The sequence below is a fragment of the Apodemus sylvaticus genome, chromosome 16 (assembly GCF_947179515.1).
Source record: "Apodemus sylvaticus chromosome 16, mApoSyl1.1, whole genome shotgun sequence".
NCBI classification, from domain to species: domain Eukaryota; kingdom Metazoa; phylum Chordata; class Mammalia; order Rodentia; family Muridae; genus Apodemus; species Apodemus sylvaticus.
This window is the reverse complement of record NC_067487.1, coordinates 56768441-56789913: the sequence shown is the minus strand read 5'-3', so window position 1 is coordinate 56789913 and position 21473 is coordinate 56768441. Positions and strand designations below refer to the sequence as shown.

Here is a 21473-nt window from a genome sequence, read left to right as displayed (position 1 = left end):
CACAAAGCCAGCCAGAGGGGGAACTATCTTCTGGGGTTAAGTTAATGGGGTAATTGCTAGGGAGATATCTCAGCACAGGCTGTGACTGCTACAGAAAACATTCTCAGAAAACCTGCCAAGCCCCCAGCTCAACTGCCCTCCCGCAGGACACGCATCCGGTCCTACGCAGCCGCCTGTGCGCAGCTCCGCTTTCCCTCCAAGGGGAGACCCCCAAGGAAAGAACTGTGTCTTACTGTTTCTGTGCTTCTAGCATTTAGCACATCACCTTCTACTCCTAATACAAGGGAGTTATTCCAAATGTCTCATAAATGCACAAATAAGATGTCACTGATAGAACACCTGTTTGTGAGTTATATATGATTCTGCCATATATATATATATATATATATATATATATATATATATATATATATATGTATATACATATATATATATATATATATATATGTAAACCAAGACTACTGAGAAGAAACAGTGGAGTAAGTTTTGGACTAAAAGCTGACTTCATAACCTACTTTTAATCACTTTATTTTCATTCTTTAATTTATTGTGACAGGGTCTCACACTAAGGCCCTCTGGTACGTGCTACATGATCCAGGTTGGCTCAGATTCATGGCATCCTCCTGTCTGAGCCTCCTGACTGCCTGGATTATAGGTGTGTACCATCGTGGCCAATTTTAACCCATTATTAATCAGTTCCAATTTGATTCCACTAATAAAAGACTTAAAGCTAAATACTTTGACATGCTGTTGAAGGAGAATAAAGTATTTAATACTATTTTAGAGTTTGTGCTAGCATATGCCTTCAATCCCAGTTCCTGGGAGGTAGAGGGACATATCTGTGTACATATGTGCTCATGTGTATGCGTTGGTACACTTGCACATGTGTGTTAACATTTGGTACCTTCCTCAATCACTCTACACCTTGTTTGTTGAAGCAGGGTCTCTCCATTGAGCCTCTGTTTGTTAACCGTCTAGCCCAGCTAGCCTGGTTACCCTGCGATGCTCTGCCTGTGCTCTGAGTTCAGGGATTACAGCTGGCCCATGCCGGCTTGGGTTTTACACAGGTTCAGGGATGTGGTTCTAGTCCTCATTGTTTTCCTAGCAGGCACTTTATTCACTGTTATTTCCCTGTACCAGAAACTTCAGTTGTTATTATTTTCTCCTTGAGGCAGTGTCTTACTATGTAGCCATGGCTAGCCTGGCACTCACAGTGCGGGCCAGGTTGGCCCTGAACTCAGAGATCTTTCTGCATACTGGGATTAAAGGTATGTGCCACTAGGCCTAGGAAACCCTGTTTTTTGTTTTTTTTTTTTTTTGAATTTATGAAAAAAGACTTAAAAGAATGTGATGACAGTAATTAGGAAACACTTTAATGCACTCTCTATTACATTTATATATTGAAAGGGGGACTTTGGAGGGTAAAGTGCCAGGTTTTTTTATGCATGCTCTGTTTTCATTTTATGCCATGTCTTTGCTTATTTGATACTAATCTATCAGTAGCCAGAGCATAGAGAATCAAATACACAGTGGCAGTAAATGAAGACGATGAGCTAACAGTGCTAGTCCACACTGGCCATCTGTACAAGGTAGACTCGATGTCCCAACAACAGCAGACAGAGAACCCCAGCAGCCCCAAGAACTGAGCTCATCTGAGGTGAATAGCTGATAGATGCCCTTCTCCTGAAACCAGGATGTGTGAGAAGGTGCCTCGGTGCCTCGGTGCCTCAGTGAGGCAGAGGTGAAGGAGATGATGCAGTGAAGTGAGGTGGGCAAAGGAAACAGAAGCCACAGAACCGACCCTCGTCAAGGACTGACCTAGGAAGGTTGCCACATGGCTTGTGCTCTTCGCCGTGTTCAGCTCAAGGACGAAGTCAGCATGGGTGTCATAGCCGAGCAGTCTGGCCACTTGTGCTCGCAGCGGGAGGAGCTGCTGCAGGATGACCGTGTTTTCCTAGTAACAGGAACAGCAAAAACAGAAGAAAGTGAGCAACTGGACACAAAACACCAACAACACTCATCGCCCCAGCGAGGCTCTGACACTGCCAAACAGGTTTAGACCATTTTAAGTACTGCTTCCATTTCAGTCTTAAGTACGTTGGAAATGTGGCATGTTAGTCCTGACATAATCTATAACGCTCTGTGATTCTAAGAGAGCTGTACGTTCTTCATAAACTATGAGGTATTGTAAACTCAAAGCAAAACATGCCTTATAAACTACCATGATTTCTAATTTATTTTCAGTTACAAAAGTACCAAATACTTATTGTTACAACTTTCTGATGTGTTTGTGGCAAATTATACACAGTATAAAATTTGCCATTTTAACTTCACATGAATTTGTTTTGCTATCCACACATGGGAAATAATGTGTTGATATGGATGCAGGGGAACTGATACCCTTGTGTATGATGAGAATGTAAAGTGGCCCAGCTGCTCTACAGTGATACAGTGATTCTCCGACAGGTGGGTGGGGAACAAAGCTGAGTGGGTGGAGTGTCCACCTAAAGGTCACGAAGCCTGGCTCTGATCACCAGCTCCACACAAACCAGACATGCTAGGACGTCTTGTCTCAGCACCTGGGAGGTGGAGGCAGGAGGCTCGGGAAATTCAAGATCACTGGCTACATAATGAGTTTAAGGCAAGTCAGTCTCATGAGAGTCAGTCTCAACAAAACAAACAAACAAAGCCCTAAAGTCCCAAACCAAAGCACCCTCCACAACAACAAAGCAAAACAAAACAAAAACCCTACAGAATTATCATATAATCCCAATTCTACTTTAGAGAAACCATTTAAAAGAACTGAAGCAGACACAAAATAGGTATCTGCAGATATATATAGGTTTAAAGCATCATTATTCAATAGTAAATTCATGGAAACAACTCAAGTGCCCAGTGACAGAGAATAGGATCAAGAAAACGTGGTACTCCCAGACACCAGGAAAGCAAGAGGCTCCTGGGACCCAACAGGGATGATGTTACCTGAAATACCCAACAAAGGGGAGAAAGAACCTGTAGAGGCCTTATCCAAAGGTTAGACCTCCAGTTGAGAGATGAGGCCACCCACCCTTCTCAAAAATTTTAATCCAGAATGGCTCCTGTCTAAAAAACAAATACAGGGACTTATGGAGTCACCAAACCCAGTCACTATTACTGATGCCAAGAAGTGCTTGCTGTCAGGCGCCTGGTACAGCTGTCTCCTGAGAGGCTTGGCCAGAGCCTGACCAATACAGATGTGGATGCTCACAGCCAACCATTGGACTGAGCACAGGAACCCCAATGGAGGAGTTAGGGGAAGAACTGAAGGAGCTGAAGGGGTTTGCAAGAACAACAGTATCAACCAACCAGACTCCTCCACCCCTCCCCAGCTCCCAGGGACTAAACTACCAACCGAAGAATACACATGGTGGGACCCATGGTTCCAACTGCATATGTAGCAGAGGACTGCCTTATCTGGCATCAATGAGGGGAGGCCCTTGGTCCTATGAAGGCTTGATGTCTCAGCATAGGTGAATGCTAGGGAGGAGGGAGAGTGGGATAGGGGATTTGTGGAGGGGAAACCGGGAAAGGGGAAAACATTTGAAATGTAAATAAATAAAATAAGCAATAAAAAATTAAAAAAAAAAGAAAATGTGGTACATCCATGACATGCAACTCATCCTTAAGAATAAGGACATTCTGACATATTTCAAGATGGTAAGCCTTTATGACATTATGCTGAGACATGGGTCACAGGGCACATGTGAGTCTCCTGCAGCCACTAAGTTTACAGACCTCGAAAGTGGAACAGGGAATGGGAAATTAGTTTGTAATGAATGCAGATTCAGAAAGCATAAAAAGTTCTATGAATGTGTGTTGGTTCCAGAAGAATGCACATTACTTAATGTACTTAATTCCACATGCTATTGTCTGAAAGGTCCCCTAAGATGTGTTGAAAATTAATTTGTACTTCTGTGACCCTAAGAGATGGGAGCTTTTAGTGCTGTCCTCACGCATTGATTAGTGGCTGACAAGGGAGCTGGAAGAACCCAGTTTAGGCAGATTTTGCCCTGTCCCCCTGTGACTAAAAAAGATTTTCCTTCTTCTTTATGAGCACACAGCATCTTGGATTTCCTGCCTCCAAAATCATGAAGAATAAATCTCTATTACTTATAAGTTATCAGTCTATAGTACTTTGTTTAAATAGCACAAATAGATGAACATACCATGGTATTTGACATTCAAAATGGGGGCTGTAGGCTTTTCCTCAACACATTTTCTATTTTGAACCTGTCTAGTTAGGAACACACACACACACACACACACACACACACACACACACACACACACAGATACACATACATTGACATACACACAGACACAATACACTGACATACACAAACACACACACACTTGTCTTTGCTTCTGTTTAAGACTAGTTACTAGGTAGCCCTGCAGGCCTAGAACTCACTATGTATTTCCAAGTAATAGCTTCAGAATCATAGAAATCTTCTTGGCCTCCTGGGTCTTGGGGTTACACATGTGTGCCACCAAAAAAAAAAATCTATTTTATTTTTAACAATAAAAGAAAGGGTCATTCTTTTTGTTTTTAATTTTTAAAACATTGTTTTATTTTTGTGTGTGCCTGTTTTTCCTGCACAAAAATGTGCACTGCATATGTACCTGGTGCTTGAGGGGTCCACATGGGTCCTCAGATCCCCTGGTATTGGATTTACTGATGGCTGTAAGACACCGTGTGGTGCTGGGAACCAAATCGGTCCTCAGTCAGAGCAGTAAGTGTTCTTAACCACCAAGGCATCTCTTCAGCACTGGAAAAGTAATCTTAGATGTCAAAGGAAAAGTTATTAATCCCAACAGTCAAGTCAGCAAATTACTTATGGACCGGTTTCTTTTCACACACACACACACACATATCACACACACACACACACACATATTTATATTTATATGTGTGTGTGTGTGTGTGTGTGTGTGTGTAGGATGAGGAGTTGTGTGCATACTGCAGTGTGTGGATATCTGAGGACTACTTTCTGAGTTTGGTTTCTGTCTTCTCTTGTTTCTATTGCTGCACTGCATACCCCAGGCTAGCCCATGAGCTCCAATTCCAGGTATTCTCCTGCCTCAGTCTCCCACCTTAAGGTAAGACTGGTAGGATTATGTGTGTCAGTGCAGCTGGCTTTTTGTGGGGTTGTCAGGTTTGCGTGACTAGTTCCTTTATCCACTGAGCCTCATCTGCCTCCCCAACCAGCATATTTTCTTTCTTGTGTGTTTTTTGTGTGTACATGGGTGGGCGGGGGCTTGATAGTTATGACAGGGTCTCACTCTGTAGCCTAGGCTAGCCTCAAATTCATAGGAACTTCTCTATCTCAGCCTCCTGAATACTTGGTTTGTAGATGTGAGCCAACAAACCTGGCTGGTTTTAATTTTTGAGACAAGGGCTCATTTTATAGCTCAGGCCAGTCTCAAACCCACTTTACAGCTTGGATTATCATGCTTTTGAATGGTTTTGGAAAGATGTAGTATGGAACATGGAGACTGATGGGAATAAAATGCTGCTATAGCAAAAATGAAAAAGTAAAAAAGTGAAGAGCGGCTGGAGAGAGAGCAGGCTGGAGAGCAGCACCGCGCACTGTGGGTATACACACGGACTATAATATAGGTAGAGTGTGCCGCAGCACCGCGCACTGTGGGTATACACACGGACTACAACATGGGAACACGGGTACATGGGTAGTGTTTCCTGCAGCTGTTGATGCCATAACTTTGGCACTATGCCATGCAATACTAGAGAAATTGCTTGGGAAAATTAATAATGCTTGTCACTAAGTGCTACTTTTAAAAAATTTTATAGGAGGTAGATGAGCTCAAAGAACGGCCAGTGTCTAAGGCGGGAAATGGAAAGGACACTGGAAGATGGAAGCCAAGGCAGGCTGTGCTGCAGACTCAGTCTCTGGACAAGCCAGCTCTGCCGCATTCCTAGGTCATGGGAGCAGGAGGTCCTTTAGTGATTCAACTACAGAGATGAATTTGAGAACACTGCCTACTTCTTTTCTTCCTTGCAAAAGCTTACCTTTTCTAAAAGTCCAAAGGCAAAGTCTTTTCAACAGAGGAACAAATGTAGAAATGAATCAGTTAATAAAAATAGGTAGGAACTATAAACAAAAGCAACATTTGGCTATAGTTATTTTACTGCCTAGAAGTAAAGGGTACAAGAAGCTAAGTTTTTCAAGACATTTTATTATGAAGGATATGGAACACAGTGTTGCTATTTAGTTCCTAACCTAATTCTTATATTTCAAACTAGCATGGGCCTGGGGGGGAGGGGAGTGGGAGGCATGAAATACAACTAGTAAAGGACTTTTTGCCAAGTAAATTTTTTAAAACGATTTATTTATCTCATTTATATGAGTACATTGTAGCTGTCTTCAGACACACCAGAAGAGGTCATTGGATCCCATTACAGATGGTTGTGAGCCACCATGTGGTTGCTGGGAATTGAACTCAGGACCTCTGGAAGAGCAGTCAGTACTCTTAACTGCTGAGCCATCTCTCTAGCCTGCCAAATAATTTTTGAAAATGTCTATGTACCTCCTATGCTTCTGTTTCTTGCCTCCCCCCACCCCATTTTTTTTAATTGGGACAAAGTCTTGTCAGGTATCCTTGGTTGGTAGGGAGCTTACTATATATATAGCAGCCTGGCCTCAAACACACGGGGAGCCATCTGCTTCTGCTGGGATTAAGGATTTGTATTGCCACACCTTGCTTGTCTTTGCCCCTCCCCCCTTCCTCCCTCCCTCCCTCCTCCTCTCCTTCCCTCCCTCCTTCCCTCCCTATGTATAATTATTCTGTTCTTATTCTAGCTAGCACTGGGTGTGGGTTGGGGGAGACAGGGCTAATGTCTTGTCTTTCCTTTCATAGGCTGCCACATCATGAGAAACTCAACTGGGGATGACTGAATGGCAGGTGGAGATCTTGGTGTTTGAGCCCAAGACATTAAATGACGGGCCTGATATTCATGGTTACTTTGGTAGCCAGAACTAATATGGAGCTGGCTATTTGATTTAAAATCAATTTTAATAGCCCCTTTAATATAAACCTCTTAAGTCTACAAATAGTTGTTAACTAAAGGCTATATACTCAGCTTCCCTTGCAGCAGCTACATACGGAGTTTGAGTCCACGAACTATGACTAGAGCCCTTGAATGCTATTTGTACGGGTTGTTGTTGTTGTTTTAGCTTCTTGAGACAGGTTTTAAACGATGTGTGGTCTGTGCTTTGTCCATTCCTTCCTACAGGCAGAGTAATAGTAATTTCCAGAACCTACCTTGGTGGTTACTTGTTAAGGGGGGAGAGATTCCTTCCAAGCTCTGGCCTTCAAATGCAGGAAAGGAATACAACTTCTTGTTTTTATCTGTTCTATTTTTACTACAACTGTCTAGCTTGTGGCACAGCAAGCAAACTGACAACAAGGAAAAGAGAAAGCTAAAATTCTCAGTTGTATGCAATTTGTAAATGCAATGCACATGAACCAGGGCTACCCGTTGCTGGGGCACTCTGATCCTGACAGAGGAGCAGAATAAAGACATTTATGGTACCTGTTTGCACCTGGTATGAAAAGCCATTTCCATCTTCCTTCTCGTTTCGGGGACACAGCATTTCTTCATGACAGGGAAATAGTGGGGATACTTTAAGGTAACTTTGTACTTGTCTTCATCTGTTCTTTCTAAACTGTCAATGAAGTCCTCAGGAAGAGCACCTGCAAAAAGCCATTTTCTCGTGAAGCAGTTCCCACTGTTACTCAGCGAGGGCACACTGCTTTCAGCAGCTTGAGGGATGCCATGAGGTTAGTGACGCAAGGACAACCGCACCCTCTTATTTGGATTGTGTCGGAACGGGGTGGCAGTGATGGGCCAGCTACAGTTTCAGACAAACAAACAAACATGTTCCGGGGTACCTGTACAGATGGTGTTTTAATGGTGAGGAGGCAAAATTAAGCCAATAAAATAAAATACCCCAGAGTAAAAGATTAGCTTACAGTGTGAGAGACATGGAGAGGCAGAAAATCTGTCAGGGCTTGAAGGCTGTTAAATAAACACCAGTGTACATAACCAAGAAGGACACCACATAGGTGATGGGAATCAAACCTAGGTCCTTGGTGAAAGCAGCCAGTGCTCTTAACCACTGACTATCTGTCCAGCCCTGATACTAGATACTGATACTAGACAGTTTTTAAAAGAATTCTTTGAATTTTAATTTAGGTTGGAACCTTTGAGGTGATATAATTCAATTTAGCAAAACAACACAATTTTACCAAGTTCAGCCTTGGAAAATACAAGGAACGTGTCATCCTCATTGAGGTTTTTGTTGAAGTCAATGCATAGCTCACTCATTCTCTTCTTCATTGACTTGATTTCCTGAAGAGAAAGAAGACAGGCAGGGCATTAACAGGAGAAAAGCTTTGCCTTTTCATTGCTATTGGCCAGCAAGTTTCAATTATCCATGAAATCTTATCTCAGAAGTCCTTTCTCAGAAATGTACTCAGTACAGCAGCTGCTGTCCATCTGTCTGCTATCATTTACACACTGTTCAACATTGTCTGAGAACAGGCCCGTTGCACCCCAATTCCTCTTCCCCACTTCACCATTCTTCAGCAGCCACACGGTTCAGATAGGACCAGAAAGTGGACATTTGAGGGTCATGTCCTCTATACCAACTAGGTACCCAGACCATCTTCCTGCAGGGATGACTGACTCCAATAGTCCATGCCCGGCACTTCTCTAACAACTCTGGAAAAGTTCTAGGTAGGAGATCCAAGGAGATGATAGAGGACCACAAGAAAAATATAAGACAATCTCATTCTTCTAACAGTGCTGGATAATGAAATCTCCTAGACACAAAGTAGTTCTCAAAGTGGGATTTTGGCAAGTATCTAAACTGAGACCTAAAGACAGAGTTCTATGTGTGTCTGGATGGCAGTGTTTAGATTGGTAGACTTTTTTTTTTTTAATGGTAATAAAAACCAAGCCTTTAGATAAACACTATCATTGAAGACAGAGAAGAGAAACAGAAATCAGGTGGCCAGTGACAAAACACAGTACGCCACCTGCCTCTAAAACCCTTCCACTTCCTTAAGTTGCTTAAATGGGATTCTGTTTGCTGCAACCAATCATGGCTTAATTACTAGGATTTTCATGCACCCACGAGAAGAGAGGGTTAACCAGGAAGTCAAAGGGTCAAGCAAGTGACATCAGCCACCTAGTTGGAAACTGGGACCAGAAAACAAAGTAGTCAAAGGACACTCGGGTGACAGATAGGACGTCTCCATGGCACCCTCAGTACTTTTTGCCAGGATGACATTAGTCACCAAATAAAACTTGGATGTCTGTCAAACTTATTTCCAGTTCTGTATTCTACAGAAATAACCTGGAAATAAATCATAAATTATATTTCCTGTTCATGAAGAATGAGGTTAATTAAGAGGCTGAGTTTATCACAGAATCTAGAAGACTTAATTTGCCTTACACAAGAAAATGTTTGAACAATGCTTTTCACTGGCTAATCTTTCTTCATGTGAGAGGTATATATTAGTCACAGGGCATCCTCTCCTAAAATGCTGGCTTACAAACTCTCTATCATTAAGGGTTTCTTAAGAGTGACCTATCTTTGTGTGCTTGAGAGAGGGAGAATACAACCAGGCACTGAAATATGAAATTCAAATTTTAAGAATATAAAACATAGAAAAGGAAATAAGCCTGATACACATAAAATAAACAAAACCTGGAGGGGACTAAAGAACCATACCATTGCCAGGCATGGTGACACACATCGTTAATCCCAGCACTCTGGGGGCAGGGGCAGAAGTGGAGGTGGAGGCAGAAGAGCTGAGGCAGAGGCAGGTGAATCTGTGAGTTCTAGGCCTGCCTGGTCTACTTAGCAAGTTCCAGTTCAAATAGAGCTATATAGTAAGATCCTATTTTAAAGTGTGTGTGTGTGTGTGTGTGTGTGTGTGTGTGTGATCTGTAAGTTGTTTAGTTACTAATGAGGTTAGCATAAGTTTTAATAGTTGAAACTAGGGCGATGACTTAGTGGTTGACAGTGCTTACAGCTCTTCCAGAGAACCCTTGTTCAGTTCCTAGCACCCACACTAGGCAGCTAACAACCACTACTATAACTGTAGCTACAGGGGGCCCTGTGGGTATCAGCACACACACACATACAAACCCACAGACATACATATAAAATAAATCTTTAAATGAAGAAAAGTAAAAGCATCAAATATATCGTAAATGGATTTTTTTTAGCATGGGTTATCCTATTAAAACTCATCTTTTTGCCTACGTGTTGGTTCTTGCTGCATTTTTTTCTTTTTCTCCTCAAATGAGAAAATGATGGGTAGAAGATGAGGGTTACACGTGTGTGTGTGTGTGTGTGTGTGTGTGTGTGTGTGTGTGTGAGAGAGAGAGAGAGAGAGACAGAGAGACAGAGAGAGACAGAGAGAAATTAGAAAGCATCTTACACACACACAAAATTGTCAAAGAACAAAACTTATTAATAAAAAATAAAAAGAAACAACTCACATTTTTTATGTGTTCTGGGAGATGGAGTCCATTCCTTTTTCCCATTTTAATTGACTTTTCCAAGTATCGCCTGGCTTCAGGCTTTATCTTCTCCAAATCGAGTGTTTCCTTAAATTAACAAGCATGTCAGTCATTTCTGTTGTAATAGCACACAGGCAAACAACCAACTCCAGGCCAAAGCCAGTGCACAACATTCATCATCTCTGTTGGGCCGTGAACACAGGTGACTATGGGGCAGGCCCTACTGAAGACCTAATTTCTTTTATGCTTTGGTGAGCTTCTGCTAATTTAAAACAGAGATATTAAATAAATAAAAGGCTATGCAGCATAGCCTTGCCCTGCCTCAGAGCTAGAGCGCTGAGCCCTGGGAGGCCTGTGATAATGGACACATTTGCATAGTCTCCTTCTGAGCGGCCTTTATGATTGATGCACATTTCTTACTGCAAATCATCTGGATTTAATTGTCTATCACTTGCTAACCTGGTTCCACTTGAGAAGAAAGAAGAAAAATAATGGGGTGAACTCTGCACAAATTCTGGGTAGGACTCTCTTGCCAAAATACCAAACAAGGACAGCTGGATAAAACTCCAGCAAAAGCTCTAATACTTCAAAAGTGCCTTCCTGTCACTTGGCAAGGGAGATCAAGGGACTACAGCAGGCTGTGTGTGAACAAGTATCTGGGAAAAATGAGTCAGCACCCCACTAAAACAGAAGGAAAGCTGCTAGCCTCCAAAGGACAGAAGGTCCTGGAGGGGGCTGGAAAAATCCCCCAGCCAAGACAATAAAAATGTAAAAATCCAAAGAAGTCCCAGGCTATGTGGTGTGTATCTAAGGTAGCTGGTCAGCTCATGGTCTCTGGGAGGAAATGTGACTCCAGACAGACTCAGCAGGTACAAAAGACTCACTTTGGCTGAGGGACAATGGCAACCTTCTGTCACTGGAGCTTACAGGCCTCCTGTCAGTTGGACATTTTCTCCATGAAAGACCAGGGCCATCCAGATCTGAGTGTTCCAAATCTCCCAACTGACTAGCTTTTTAATGAATGGCATTTAGTTTTAGAAATGGCATTTGAGTTGGCGGGTGACAGGGAGGTAAACTGAGCTGCATTTCAATCAGTGCCACTCAGAATAGAAACTGTCCTTCACACTGCCTACCACGGATCAATCGGTGCCACAGAGCTACAACACCCCCAGCCTTATTCAACCTTCCACGAGTGTATTCTCAGTAGCGGGTAGGGATGGTTAGACTCCTTTTTCCATCATAATCTCCTGCTGTGCCTCTGTGGAATTGTGAGTTTGTGGGCATGATTGGAGTTGGAATCCCCCTGAGCTGGTTTTGGCAATTACTAGGATCCAGCAGCAGGTATCTGGGAGGAAACCCAGAATGTCGAGGGAGACAACCTGGCTGTGGACTGGCTCCCACAGGGATGGTGAACAGTTCACATCACAGCCTTCATATGGATGTGATTAACTGGCTCGTCTAGTCTGCTCCAACAGCGCCAGGAAGTCTGTCCGGAGGTGTGAGCATGGCAACAAGAGTCTCTAGACAGTACGACACTGCAAGTTGTAAGGCTCGGTGGGGGTGGGGAGTATCCAGGCCACAACCATGTGCAGTATGGTAAGCAGGGTCTGGCAAGAGCTAGGTTTACTGTAAAGGATCTAGGAGGTTGAGATAGACAGCAGAGAACTAGCCTCGAGGAGCTGAGGGAAACATTTGGTTCTAAGCTGGGAACAGCAGCTAACCACACCAGTATGATTTTTAGCATGGGTTATCCTATTAAAAATCACACTCATCAGCCGTTACGAGTGGCACTCAGCTACTCCGTGGCTGTACACGCTTACTATAGGTTCCCACAGTAGGTCTACACTTCTGTATCTACAAGAAGGCACTCAAGAATATAAGAGAAACATTCATAGTCTATAACAAAATTAAAACCACATACTCCCAAAGAGAGCAATACAAGTGCAAACAGGTAAAAGGATATTCTGAGGGTCTAATTAGACCATCACTAATTAGCATACGGAAACGCTTAACCACAAAAATGACAATGAACAAAAGTCTGACTCAGTAACCAGACGCTCCCATTGCCACCAAGATGCTGAAGTCTCTGGAGGACTCCATGGGCCTGAGGAAATACTGAGGGCCTTCTAAGGCCCACTTGCTAAGCCCACTTCTGTGCCACAGTCTTTCATGATATTATCTCCTCTATAAGCCCCAGTAAAGTCCAAATTCTCACAGGAGGATCTGCCAACCGGAAAGTGGTGGTTTTCTAGAGCAGTGGTTCTCAACCTTCCTAACGCTGGGACTCTTTAATACAGTGCCTCATGTTGTGGGCACTCAACCAGAAAGTTATTTTCATTGCTACTTCATAACTGCACCTTGGCCACTGCTATGAATAATAATGTGAATATATGATATGCAGGATATCTGATATGCAACCCCTGTGAAAGGGTGGTTTGACCCGCCCAGGGGTCTTGACTCAGGTTGCGAACCACTGCTCCAGACTGCTCAGTTGAACTGCCTGCATCTTCTTTCCTGGACAAGGACTCGGCCCCTCAGACCCCACGGGTCCGCTCAGGCGAAGCTTCTCCTTCAAAGACTTCTAATGTTTAATTCACATGATCCGATGGTAGGCACCCTGATTTTCACTGTGTGGACAAGATTTACTTTCCCCTCTAACAAAGAGCTTTTAAACATACATGTTCCCGGTGTGCTTGTATTTTCTCAAAACCACACTTGGCTAACAAAAAAAAAAAAAAAAAATAGCAGAGAAAAATTTGTAAAATGCTTAGTTAACTGATCTTCCTGACCAGTTCACTCTCACCCTTGATTATGACCCTTTAAAATCTTAGAACAATTTTTTTTTTAAATTTTGTTTTGAGACAGAGCTTCATTATGTAGAACTCAATCTGTAGACCATCAGAGATCAGTCTGCCTCTGCCTCCCAAGTGCTGGGATTGAATGCAAGCGCCATCACACTGGGCAACTTCTCTGTTTTTTATTCCCCCACACTTTTATGGGCTCCTTTAGCTCACTATTTTTTCCTTCTCATGGGCTTTATATATCTAGTTTATTTTTATTTCTTTGGACAGAGTCTCAGAGTGTATTGCTGGCTGGCCGGGGCTCACTATGTAGACCAGGCTACCCTTGAATTCACTGAGATCTGCCTGCCTCTGTTTTTTGAGTACTGGGGTTAAAGGGGTACCCCCCACTGAGTTTTAAAATATCTAGTCTTTCATCACAGCCAGTGCTTTGACCACTTGCAGTCTTGTCAGGAGCTGCTTCAGAAGCTCAGGAACCCAGATGTAAAGCATCGTCAGCATCTACCATGGCGCAGTGCCCTGGTTTTAGGTTTTGTGCCTTTTGTCTAAGTACCCAACATCTTTTTCCTTCACGGTAGTTCAGACTAACACCATCTGTTGGCAGATTATTTTGCTTTACATATGACTTAAAGTTCTTGTAAGCTATTTATTTCCCTAGATAGTGAGATAAATAAGGACATAAAAACTGCCAAATGGAACATATACTATAGTCTGATTTGATTTTCCCCTAAAGACATGCACTCTGTGGAGTGTGTGCTCAGTGTCCTCACGTGCCTGCACCTGTGGTGCCACTCAGCGGCTGTCAGGCACCCCTCAGCCTCTGCCTGGGCCATCTTCCTTGGCTCTCTCACTAATATAGTACATGTCATGGGAATGAGGAAGGAACAACAACTGAAAACAAGCAATAAACAAGTTGTGTCATGCTATTCTCATGAACAAACTATGCTTTTATCACCAATATAACTGAGCAGAGCCATGCGTGGAGCCCATTTTAGTTTTCAGTGAATGACTGAGGAGCCTTTGTCAGTCCTGGGAAATGCCAAGACCTCCACCACCTCTGCTGGCTTCTGATATTTACTACTTTTAACCAATGGGATAAGGAAATATGTTTTTTCTTTTTTGGGTTCTTGTTTTTTTTCTATTTTTCTTTTGATGGGTTAAAGTATACAGTTAATAGCCTAAAAACTTAAGCAGTATTTGATATCTACAAATGATTATAACAGATACATGTAAACTGTACAAACTAAATCCTATCATTTATGAACAGGATATTGATAACACTTATGTTATATGTAATACTTAATATACAAATATTATGAACACATACTTCCTTTCTTTCCCCTTTGGTTTCTTCCTTCTGAAGTGGAAACTTCTGGTTTCTTTGGAAAGTCAGTCATGTCAAATGGCATTTTGTTGAAGCAGACGTGGGTGAAAGACTATCTTGCTAAAGCAAGCATGTGAAAGGACTGGTGACAAAGGGTTCTTTCCTAATGACACACATGTATTGGTTCGCCTTACATTGCTTTGCTGAGCCCATTTGTTGTGACTCCACAGAGAAACACACCAAAAAGCTTCTGGTGGTTTTCTGGCGGCTTCTTGCTGCTTCTGTGGACTTGGGCTGATTGGCAGAGTGATGTCAGCTGATACAGACTCACGTAGAGGTTTCCTAAGACAGTCTCACATGGTGAGGCAAGACCCACAGGAGGTCATGTGCTGTCTGAAGGGAGTATAAATAGGACCCAACAGTGACAGAGGTTTTGCAATGCTTCATTGGTCTCATGTCTTAGTCTTCAATGATCTTCACTTTGGAGAGAACTTCTCCTGGAGTTCCTGCTGGTCCTGGTTGCACCTGCTGACTTGTGGCTGCCTCTGCTAGGCTGTGCCACTGCTGCTGACTCATGCTTGCTATCCTGACACTACTGAACCAAACTGCTGATTTCTTGACAAAGCAGATTAGATTTGCTCCAAAGAACAATTTCTAGACAGGTCCACTTAGCCCTGTATCCTAATAACCTTTCTTTTCCATTACCTCTGGTGGGTGGTGTGCTAGACAGCAGGTTAAAGCATTTAAGAATCTTTATTAAAAGTAGGGTTTGAAAACTCAAAGCCTCATCCTTCCTTCTTTCCTTTCCTTGCCTTGGCCTGGAGTTCACTACTTAGACTGGGTTGTTCTCTGACTTAGAGGTCTGCCTGCTCCTGACTTCCAAGTGCTGGAATTAAGCATATGGCCGCCATGTCTCGCTAACAGCACTTGCATTTACAGATGCTAGGCAATCTATAAAAGAGGTAAATTTCCTCAATGGTAAACTTTTTTGTTTTACCATTTATGTATGTATGTATGTATGTATGTATGTATGTATGTATGTATATGTCTGTGAACACCATGACAGCCTGCGTGCAGCGTGCTGCTGTTTCTTTCTTTCATTCCTGCACCAATCCCACTGCTTGTGGCTGCTACACTTAATTCCTTTCAGGTGTACCCCCGCATTCTATTTAAGCTGTTTTCTTGCAAATAAGAATCTGGAATATGTCGGTGCTTTGCCATTATAATGCTGCTATGACCTTTGCCCAGTTTTGTCTGTCCATGAATGCAGCAGCACCTGCAGGTAAATCCCAGGTAGGATGGAAGAGGATACGCAAGGTCACCTGGAACTTAAGATCAGTCTAAAGCTATTGTTTGTGAGTCTGTGAGTTGGTTTTATTTTTAAAGGATTCCATCCATGCTGGAGCAGTGCAGGAACCAGCCCACTGATTCACATCCACAGTGACAGAGACATTACCTGACCCCCTCAGCTCTTACAGCTTCATGGGTGGAAAATAGAAGCTTAGGGTAGGCCTTACCTACATCTCCAATTACTAATGAGGCTGAGCTCTTTTATATTTCTATAGATACCATTTGTGCCTCTTTCAAATTATCCCTTCGTGCCCTTGGGGTGCCCCCCTGTCACTGACTGTAGGGCTGCAGTCCTCCACCTGAGGATGCTGTACTAGTAAAATGCCTCGTCCTTTCCACTAGCCCCGATCCCTGTCCAGATATCATAAAGACGCCATCCTCTATGGCATTCTAGAAGCTGTAAACTACAGACCTTAATGGACATGGGGTTGTGGTTTGGTTTACTGAGGAAGAAGATTCAATGGTTCCCCACACATAACTAGCTCCTGCACCAACTACTGGACGCTTCTCTTCTGAATCTGCCATCTTTAGTCTGATGAACATTTACCAGATGCTGATGCTCAGGCCTGCCAGAGGCACAAAATAGAACCAACATTTACCTGTTTTGTGTAGTCTACATGGCCTCTAGCAAGCCCTCACCAATGGCTTCTGTGAGGCTTGGAAACTTAGTTACCTTTTCTGACTTTTTCTACTTAGAAAAAGAGTTGCCTCACAGATAGATATAAGAGTTCAATTAGACAGCTCTGTATTTATACAGATGTAGTGTTTTTAACCACCGACCGGGAGGAGAACACTTTGGTTAGCTCTATGCCACACTACAATTTCTTTTATCCATTTATTTGGAGGTTTTGAAGCGTGAGTAGAAATGACCTCCCCAGATGGAGATGTGGTATCTTATACTTGGGCATACCCCAGGACTCACCATCTGCTTCCTTAGCTTTCTGTTGCTGTGACAAAATGCCTGAGACCTCAGTGCACAGTGACAGAAGGACTCTATGGTCTCATGGTGTCTTCACATGGTCAGCTAGCAGCCTGTGCTGCTCTCGGGCTGTATTAAAGTAGTGCATTGAGGGGCTGAGTGCAAGGCAGATGGTACCTCGAGATGGCTGGGAGGCAAAGACTGAGGGGCATTAGGGTTAGGGTTAAGGTTAGGGTTAGGGTCAGGGTCAGGGTTGGGAGGTTAGGGTTAGGGTTAGGGCCACACCTTTACTTCTTCCCACTAGGCCTTAGATCCCAAAGTGTGGTTCCCAATATGTGTGTCCCTACGCCTTTGCAGCTGAACAACTCTTTCACAGAGATCATCTAAGAGCATTGGAAGACACAGGTATGTACACTATTATTAATACTAGTAGCAAAATTATAGCTATGAAATAGTTATTCGTCCCCCAAATTAAATACTTTTTTTTTTGTGTGTGTGTGGGGGGGGTGGAGTGGGGGTCAGGTCAGGGTTTCTCTGTTTAACCATAGCTATTCGGAAACTAGCTCTGTAGACCAGGCTGGCCTCAAACTCACAGAGTTCCACCTGCCTCTGCCATCCAAGTGCTGGGATAAAAGGCATGTGCCACCACCATTTGGTTAAAGTCATGTTTTCAGTTTTAATTACTCTGCCTAAATGATTCTTTTTACCAGTGAATCACTTGCCCAAGAACAGATCCTTCCTGAGATGCTGGGGCTGTCGTTCATTTAAGATAACAAGCCACGTGTTTCTACTTCTCTAAACAAGCTTGTTAAACTCAAATACACCCAATGTGCTTGACCACACCTAGATAAGAGGTACGTAGGCAGAAAGGACATCAGGGCGCATGCTCACCCTCAAATGGACAGATAAGTACCTGGCCAACATAGCTCATGCCATTTTCTGAGAACTCCAGAACGGACCTGGCCAAAGTACATCATCTTGGCCAGTGTTTAATTAAAGTTTGTTTCAAATATAATTTGGCTCAAAATTGTCATAGTGGTCTTATTCTTGCCCAGTGGGCTTAACATAGCAATGAAAATAATTTTATGGTTGGGGGTCACTACAACATGAAGAACTTTATCAAAGGGCTGCAGCATTAGGAAGACTGAGAACCACTGTTCTGAAGGTTCTACCACCTCTCAACTGCCAAAGGCTGGGGACAAAGCCCTCAACCCATGGGATGTTGGAAGACTTTAAGCTCCAAACTAACACCATCTAATGCGGTATGGCAGAAATCACAACATATGACCTCTACAATGAGAGTGGCTTCACTGTGGTCTGATGACATATGCATATTGGAATGCTGAGTCTCCTACAAAAATGTCCTATCACCCTGATCTGCCAAGCTATAATGAATGCTCAGATGAACTAACTATAACAAGAGACCATGTGGAGCTATTGGGTGTAATGGGTTAAACTGTGTCTCATCAAATGCATTTGTTGAAGCTCTGACCCTTGTGTGATTCTGTTGGGAGATGTTTTTTTTTGTGGGATAATTGAAGTTAAATGAGGTCACAGATCTGTGATCTTAATCTTAAAGGATTGGTGACCTTGTATTAACAGGAACAGATATGCACCTTATGCCTTGGCACACACTGAGCAGAGGTCATGTGAGTACCTGCACAGTGTGCAAGCCAGATGGGAGCTCCCAACTCAGACCTCCACAGCCCAAGCTGACCAAGACAGTTTGAGCTACGCAAAGAGAGAGAACTACAGAGACACTTCAACTTCAGCCACTCCTAGCAAAGCCTTACTGAGTTCCTGACTCAGAATGCTCCAGCAGATTCCCTCCTGAAATCCTGGTCCACAGAAATTCTGAGAAAATGAAATGGCTGTGAACCTCTCTGACCATTTTGGCTAAAATGCTATGCATCAATGGACAACTGCAACTTTTATTGAGTACATGCACGCACACACACAAAAAAACCTGTGAAATACAATTTCACATTTCTCCATACAAGTACTAACCCTGCTTTGCACAAGAGACCTGATGAGTTCAGGTATGGCCAGAGTAGTCTGTCTTTGAACCATAATTTCACATTTTTATTCATTAAATTTAAGTGGAAAACCACATGAAAGCCTAAATAACATCCAGTATCTGGTTACTGGTGCTGTCTAGACAGCTCTGTATTATAAAATTAGTGTCATTTTATCAAAGCCTGACTGAAACCACTGACTTTGAATTAGTTTAAATTTTTATTTATGTAGCTAGTTCTTATCTGTTACATTATGGCTGTCTTATATCCTTTACAGAAAAAAAATCAGAACATTTGGGATATATCTAATTTTATCATCAGTGATAAATGATATTTATTATTTTTAAAGCACCTGACCCTGACAATTGTAGCTTGTGAACATTACTGCCTATTTGTTCTGGAAGGCATTTAAAAATAACTGCATTTACCTAATACATTTCAATGCAGACACAAGAATTCACTTTCATGAGTGTGATTCAGTCACAGCACACAGCAGAGACTCTAATAGTGCTCACGCAGGAACGGCCAATTACAGTAACTACTCAGGTGCACAGAGTGGGCAGCTGTGGAGCCAAACTTGAAACACTCTCGGTAATGTCTAAACAACCAAACCCAACACACAGACTCCATGGTGCACTGGTAACTTAACAGGTCAGTAGAGTGCTAGTCTATGCTATAGATACAATCAAATTTAGGGACATGGATCCCAACATAAAAGTTAAGGGTAGGACAAGGAAGTCTAATGTGATAACTTTCCAAAAAAACCCAAAAAAAACCCGAAGACAGAAAGGTAAGAAAAACATGACTCTAAATAAGAACCTACTGATGGGGCCTGGGCTGTAGCTGAGGGGTAAGGGGCCTGCCGTCAAGGAAGGCCCAGGGAAGGATCCCCACGGTGCCAGGAGCAGGCAGGGGTTGGTAGGAGGTGGCAATTTAGATAATACGAAATATCATAAAGTAGTTTTCGCTCGTTCGTTACTCTATAGTGCACAGATGAACCATCTGACTATCAGCTGTAGGGTGAAATGAACACCTGGCATGAGAACCATAACAGCCTGCGCCCTCAGCAGCCAAAGTCACAGTGCTGTGCGCTGTCAGGAGCTGCAAATTAAACAGAAGTTAACAAAACAACAAAAACCAAAACCTATTTCAATTTGTCATAAAAATAAAAGTTTTTAAATTTCTGATTTTGCAGATTTTCGGTAATTTCATGGGAATGTCAGGAAAATAAGAATTTGGAGAAAGGTATACTTGCAGTGCTAAGGAGGCAGCTTCGCATTAAAGACAAAACATCACAGGCAGATTCACCTAGGATGGTCATCACGCTGCGCCTGAGACAGGCAGGACGGCTCTGGCACATGAGCAGTGTATTACCAGGGCTACAGTCCAGACCACAGATCCTCAGATAGCAACTCCATTTCATCTGTATCTAACTGTTTTGGTCTATTACAAACCTTGCAATGATTTGAAAAGTCAAAGAGGTTTTCCCATCAAGCTAACAGTTTGTGATGGCTTCAAAGGGGTTAGATTTGAGGATGTGCACCATTTTACATTCAGTCCCTAATTCTAAGGGAATGCAATTAAAAACTCAATGCAAGTGTAACCAATATAAAAGAACTCTGGAAATAACTATACAATGCCAATTACAATTGTTGAAAACAAATTCTAGAAAAATTCAAGTATTTTTTACTTTTGGTCAAAGGTTCTTACCTTTTCCTCTTTTAGTATGAAAGGTTAAAGCCAGGGCCCTGAACACACACAGACACACACAGACACACACAGACACACAGACACAGACACACACACACTCACACACACACACACTCACACACACACACTCACACACACACACACACACACACACACCACCATAAACTCTACCAGCCCTCTACCAGGGCTCTGCACACATACCTGCCCGCTCTAGCATGAGTCGCAGCAGTGAGAGCTGGAGTTACAACTGAAGGTGTAATTACTGTGCTTAAGAGATCCATGAAACAAAAATGCCTCTAACCTATAAGCCCCTTGCCCAAGGACAGACATTTCCCGAAATGCTGAACGCTACTGTTTATGAGAGCTAACAAAGCATTTGTTCTCACTCCTCTAACCAAGTTTGTTTGAGCTAACTACACCGATGTGCTTGATCACATGTGGGCAGGAGATATGTCAGGATGTATACTTGGCCCTGATTGGAACTCATTTGAAATGGGGTGAATTAAGAGTTTTGCCTTTTTAAGTCCCTGCAAACTGTGGCTCGGGGACATTTTCTGGACAAAGCTGGCTAGAGAATTCATCAGCCTGGCCAGTATTTAATTCAAACACGCTTCAGATTCGAGTTTAAGCTGTAGTAGAGGTCTTACTCTTGACTGGAAGGTTTAACAACCAAACCCAGGGTCTGTACACCCCCCCCACACACACCCACACACCCACACCCACACCCACACACGTTTGACCATGAGTTACACTCAGC

At 42.9% G+C, this 21473-nt stretch overlaps 1 protein-coding gene across 1 annotated transcript in view; it reads right to left on the bottom strand.

The window, feature by feature from the left end:
- The window catches only part of Nln (neurolysin), a 102409-nt gene that overhangs the window by 29133 nt on the left and 51803 nt on the right, over positions 1–21473 (bottom strand). The window contains exons 4-7 of the mRNA XM_052159678.1: positions 10577–10684; positions 8311–8413; positions 7595–7755; positions 1819–1954 (exon numbers count right to left, since the gene is read on the bottom strand). Coding sequence (XP_052015638.1) covers positions 1819–1954; positions 7595–7755; positions 8311–8413; positions 10577–10684 — 508 coding nt within the window. The remainder of the gene's footprint in view (positions 1–1818; positions 1955–7594; positions 7756–8310; positions 8414–10576; positions 10685–21473) is intronic.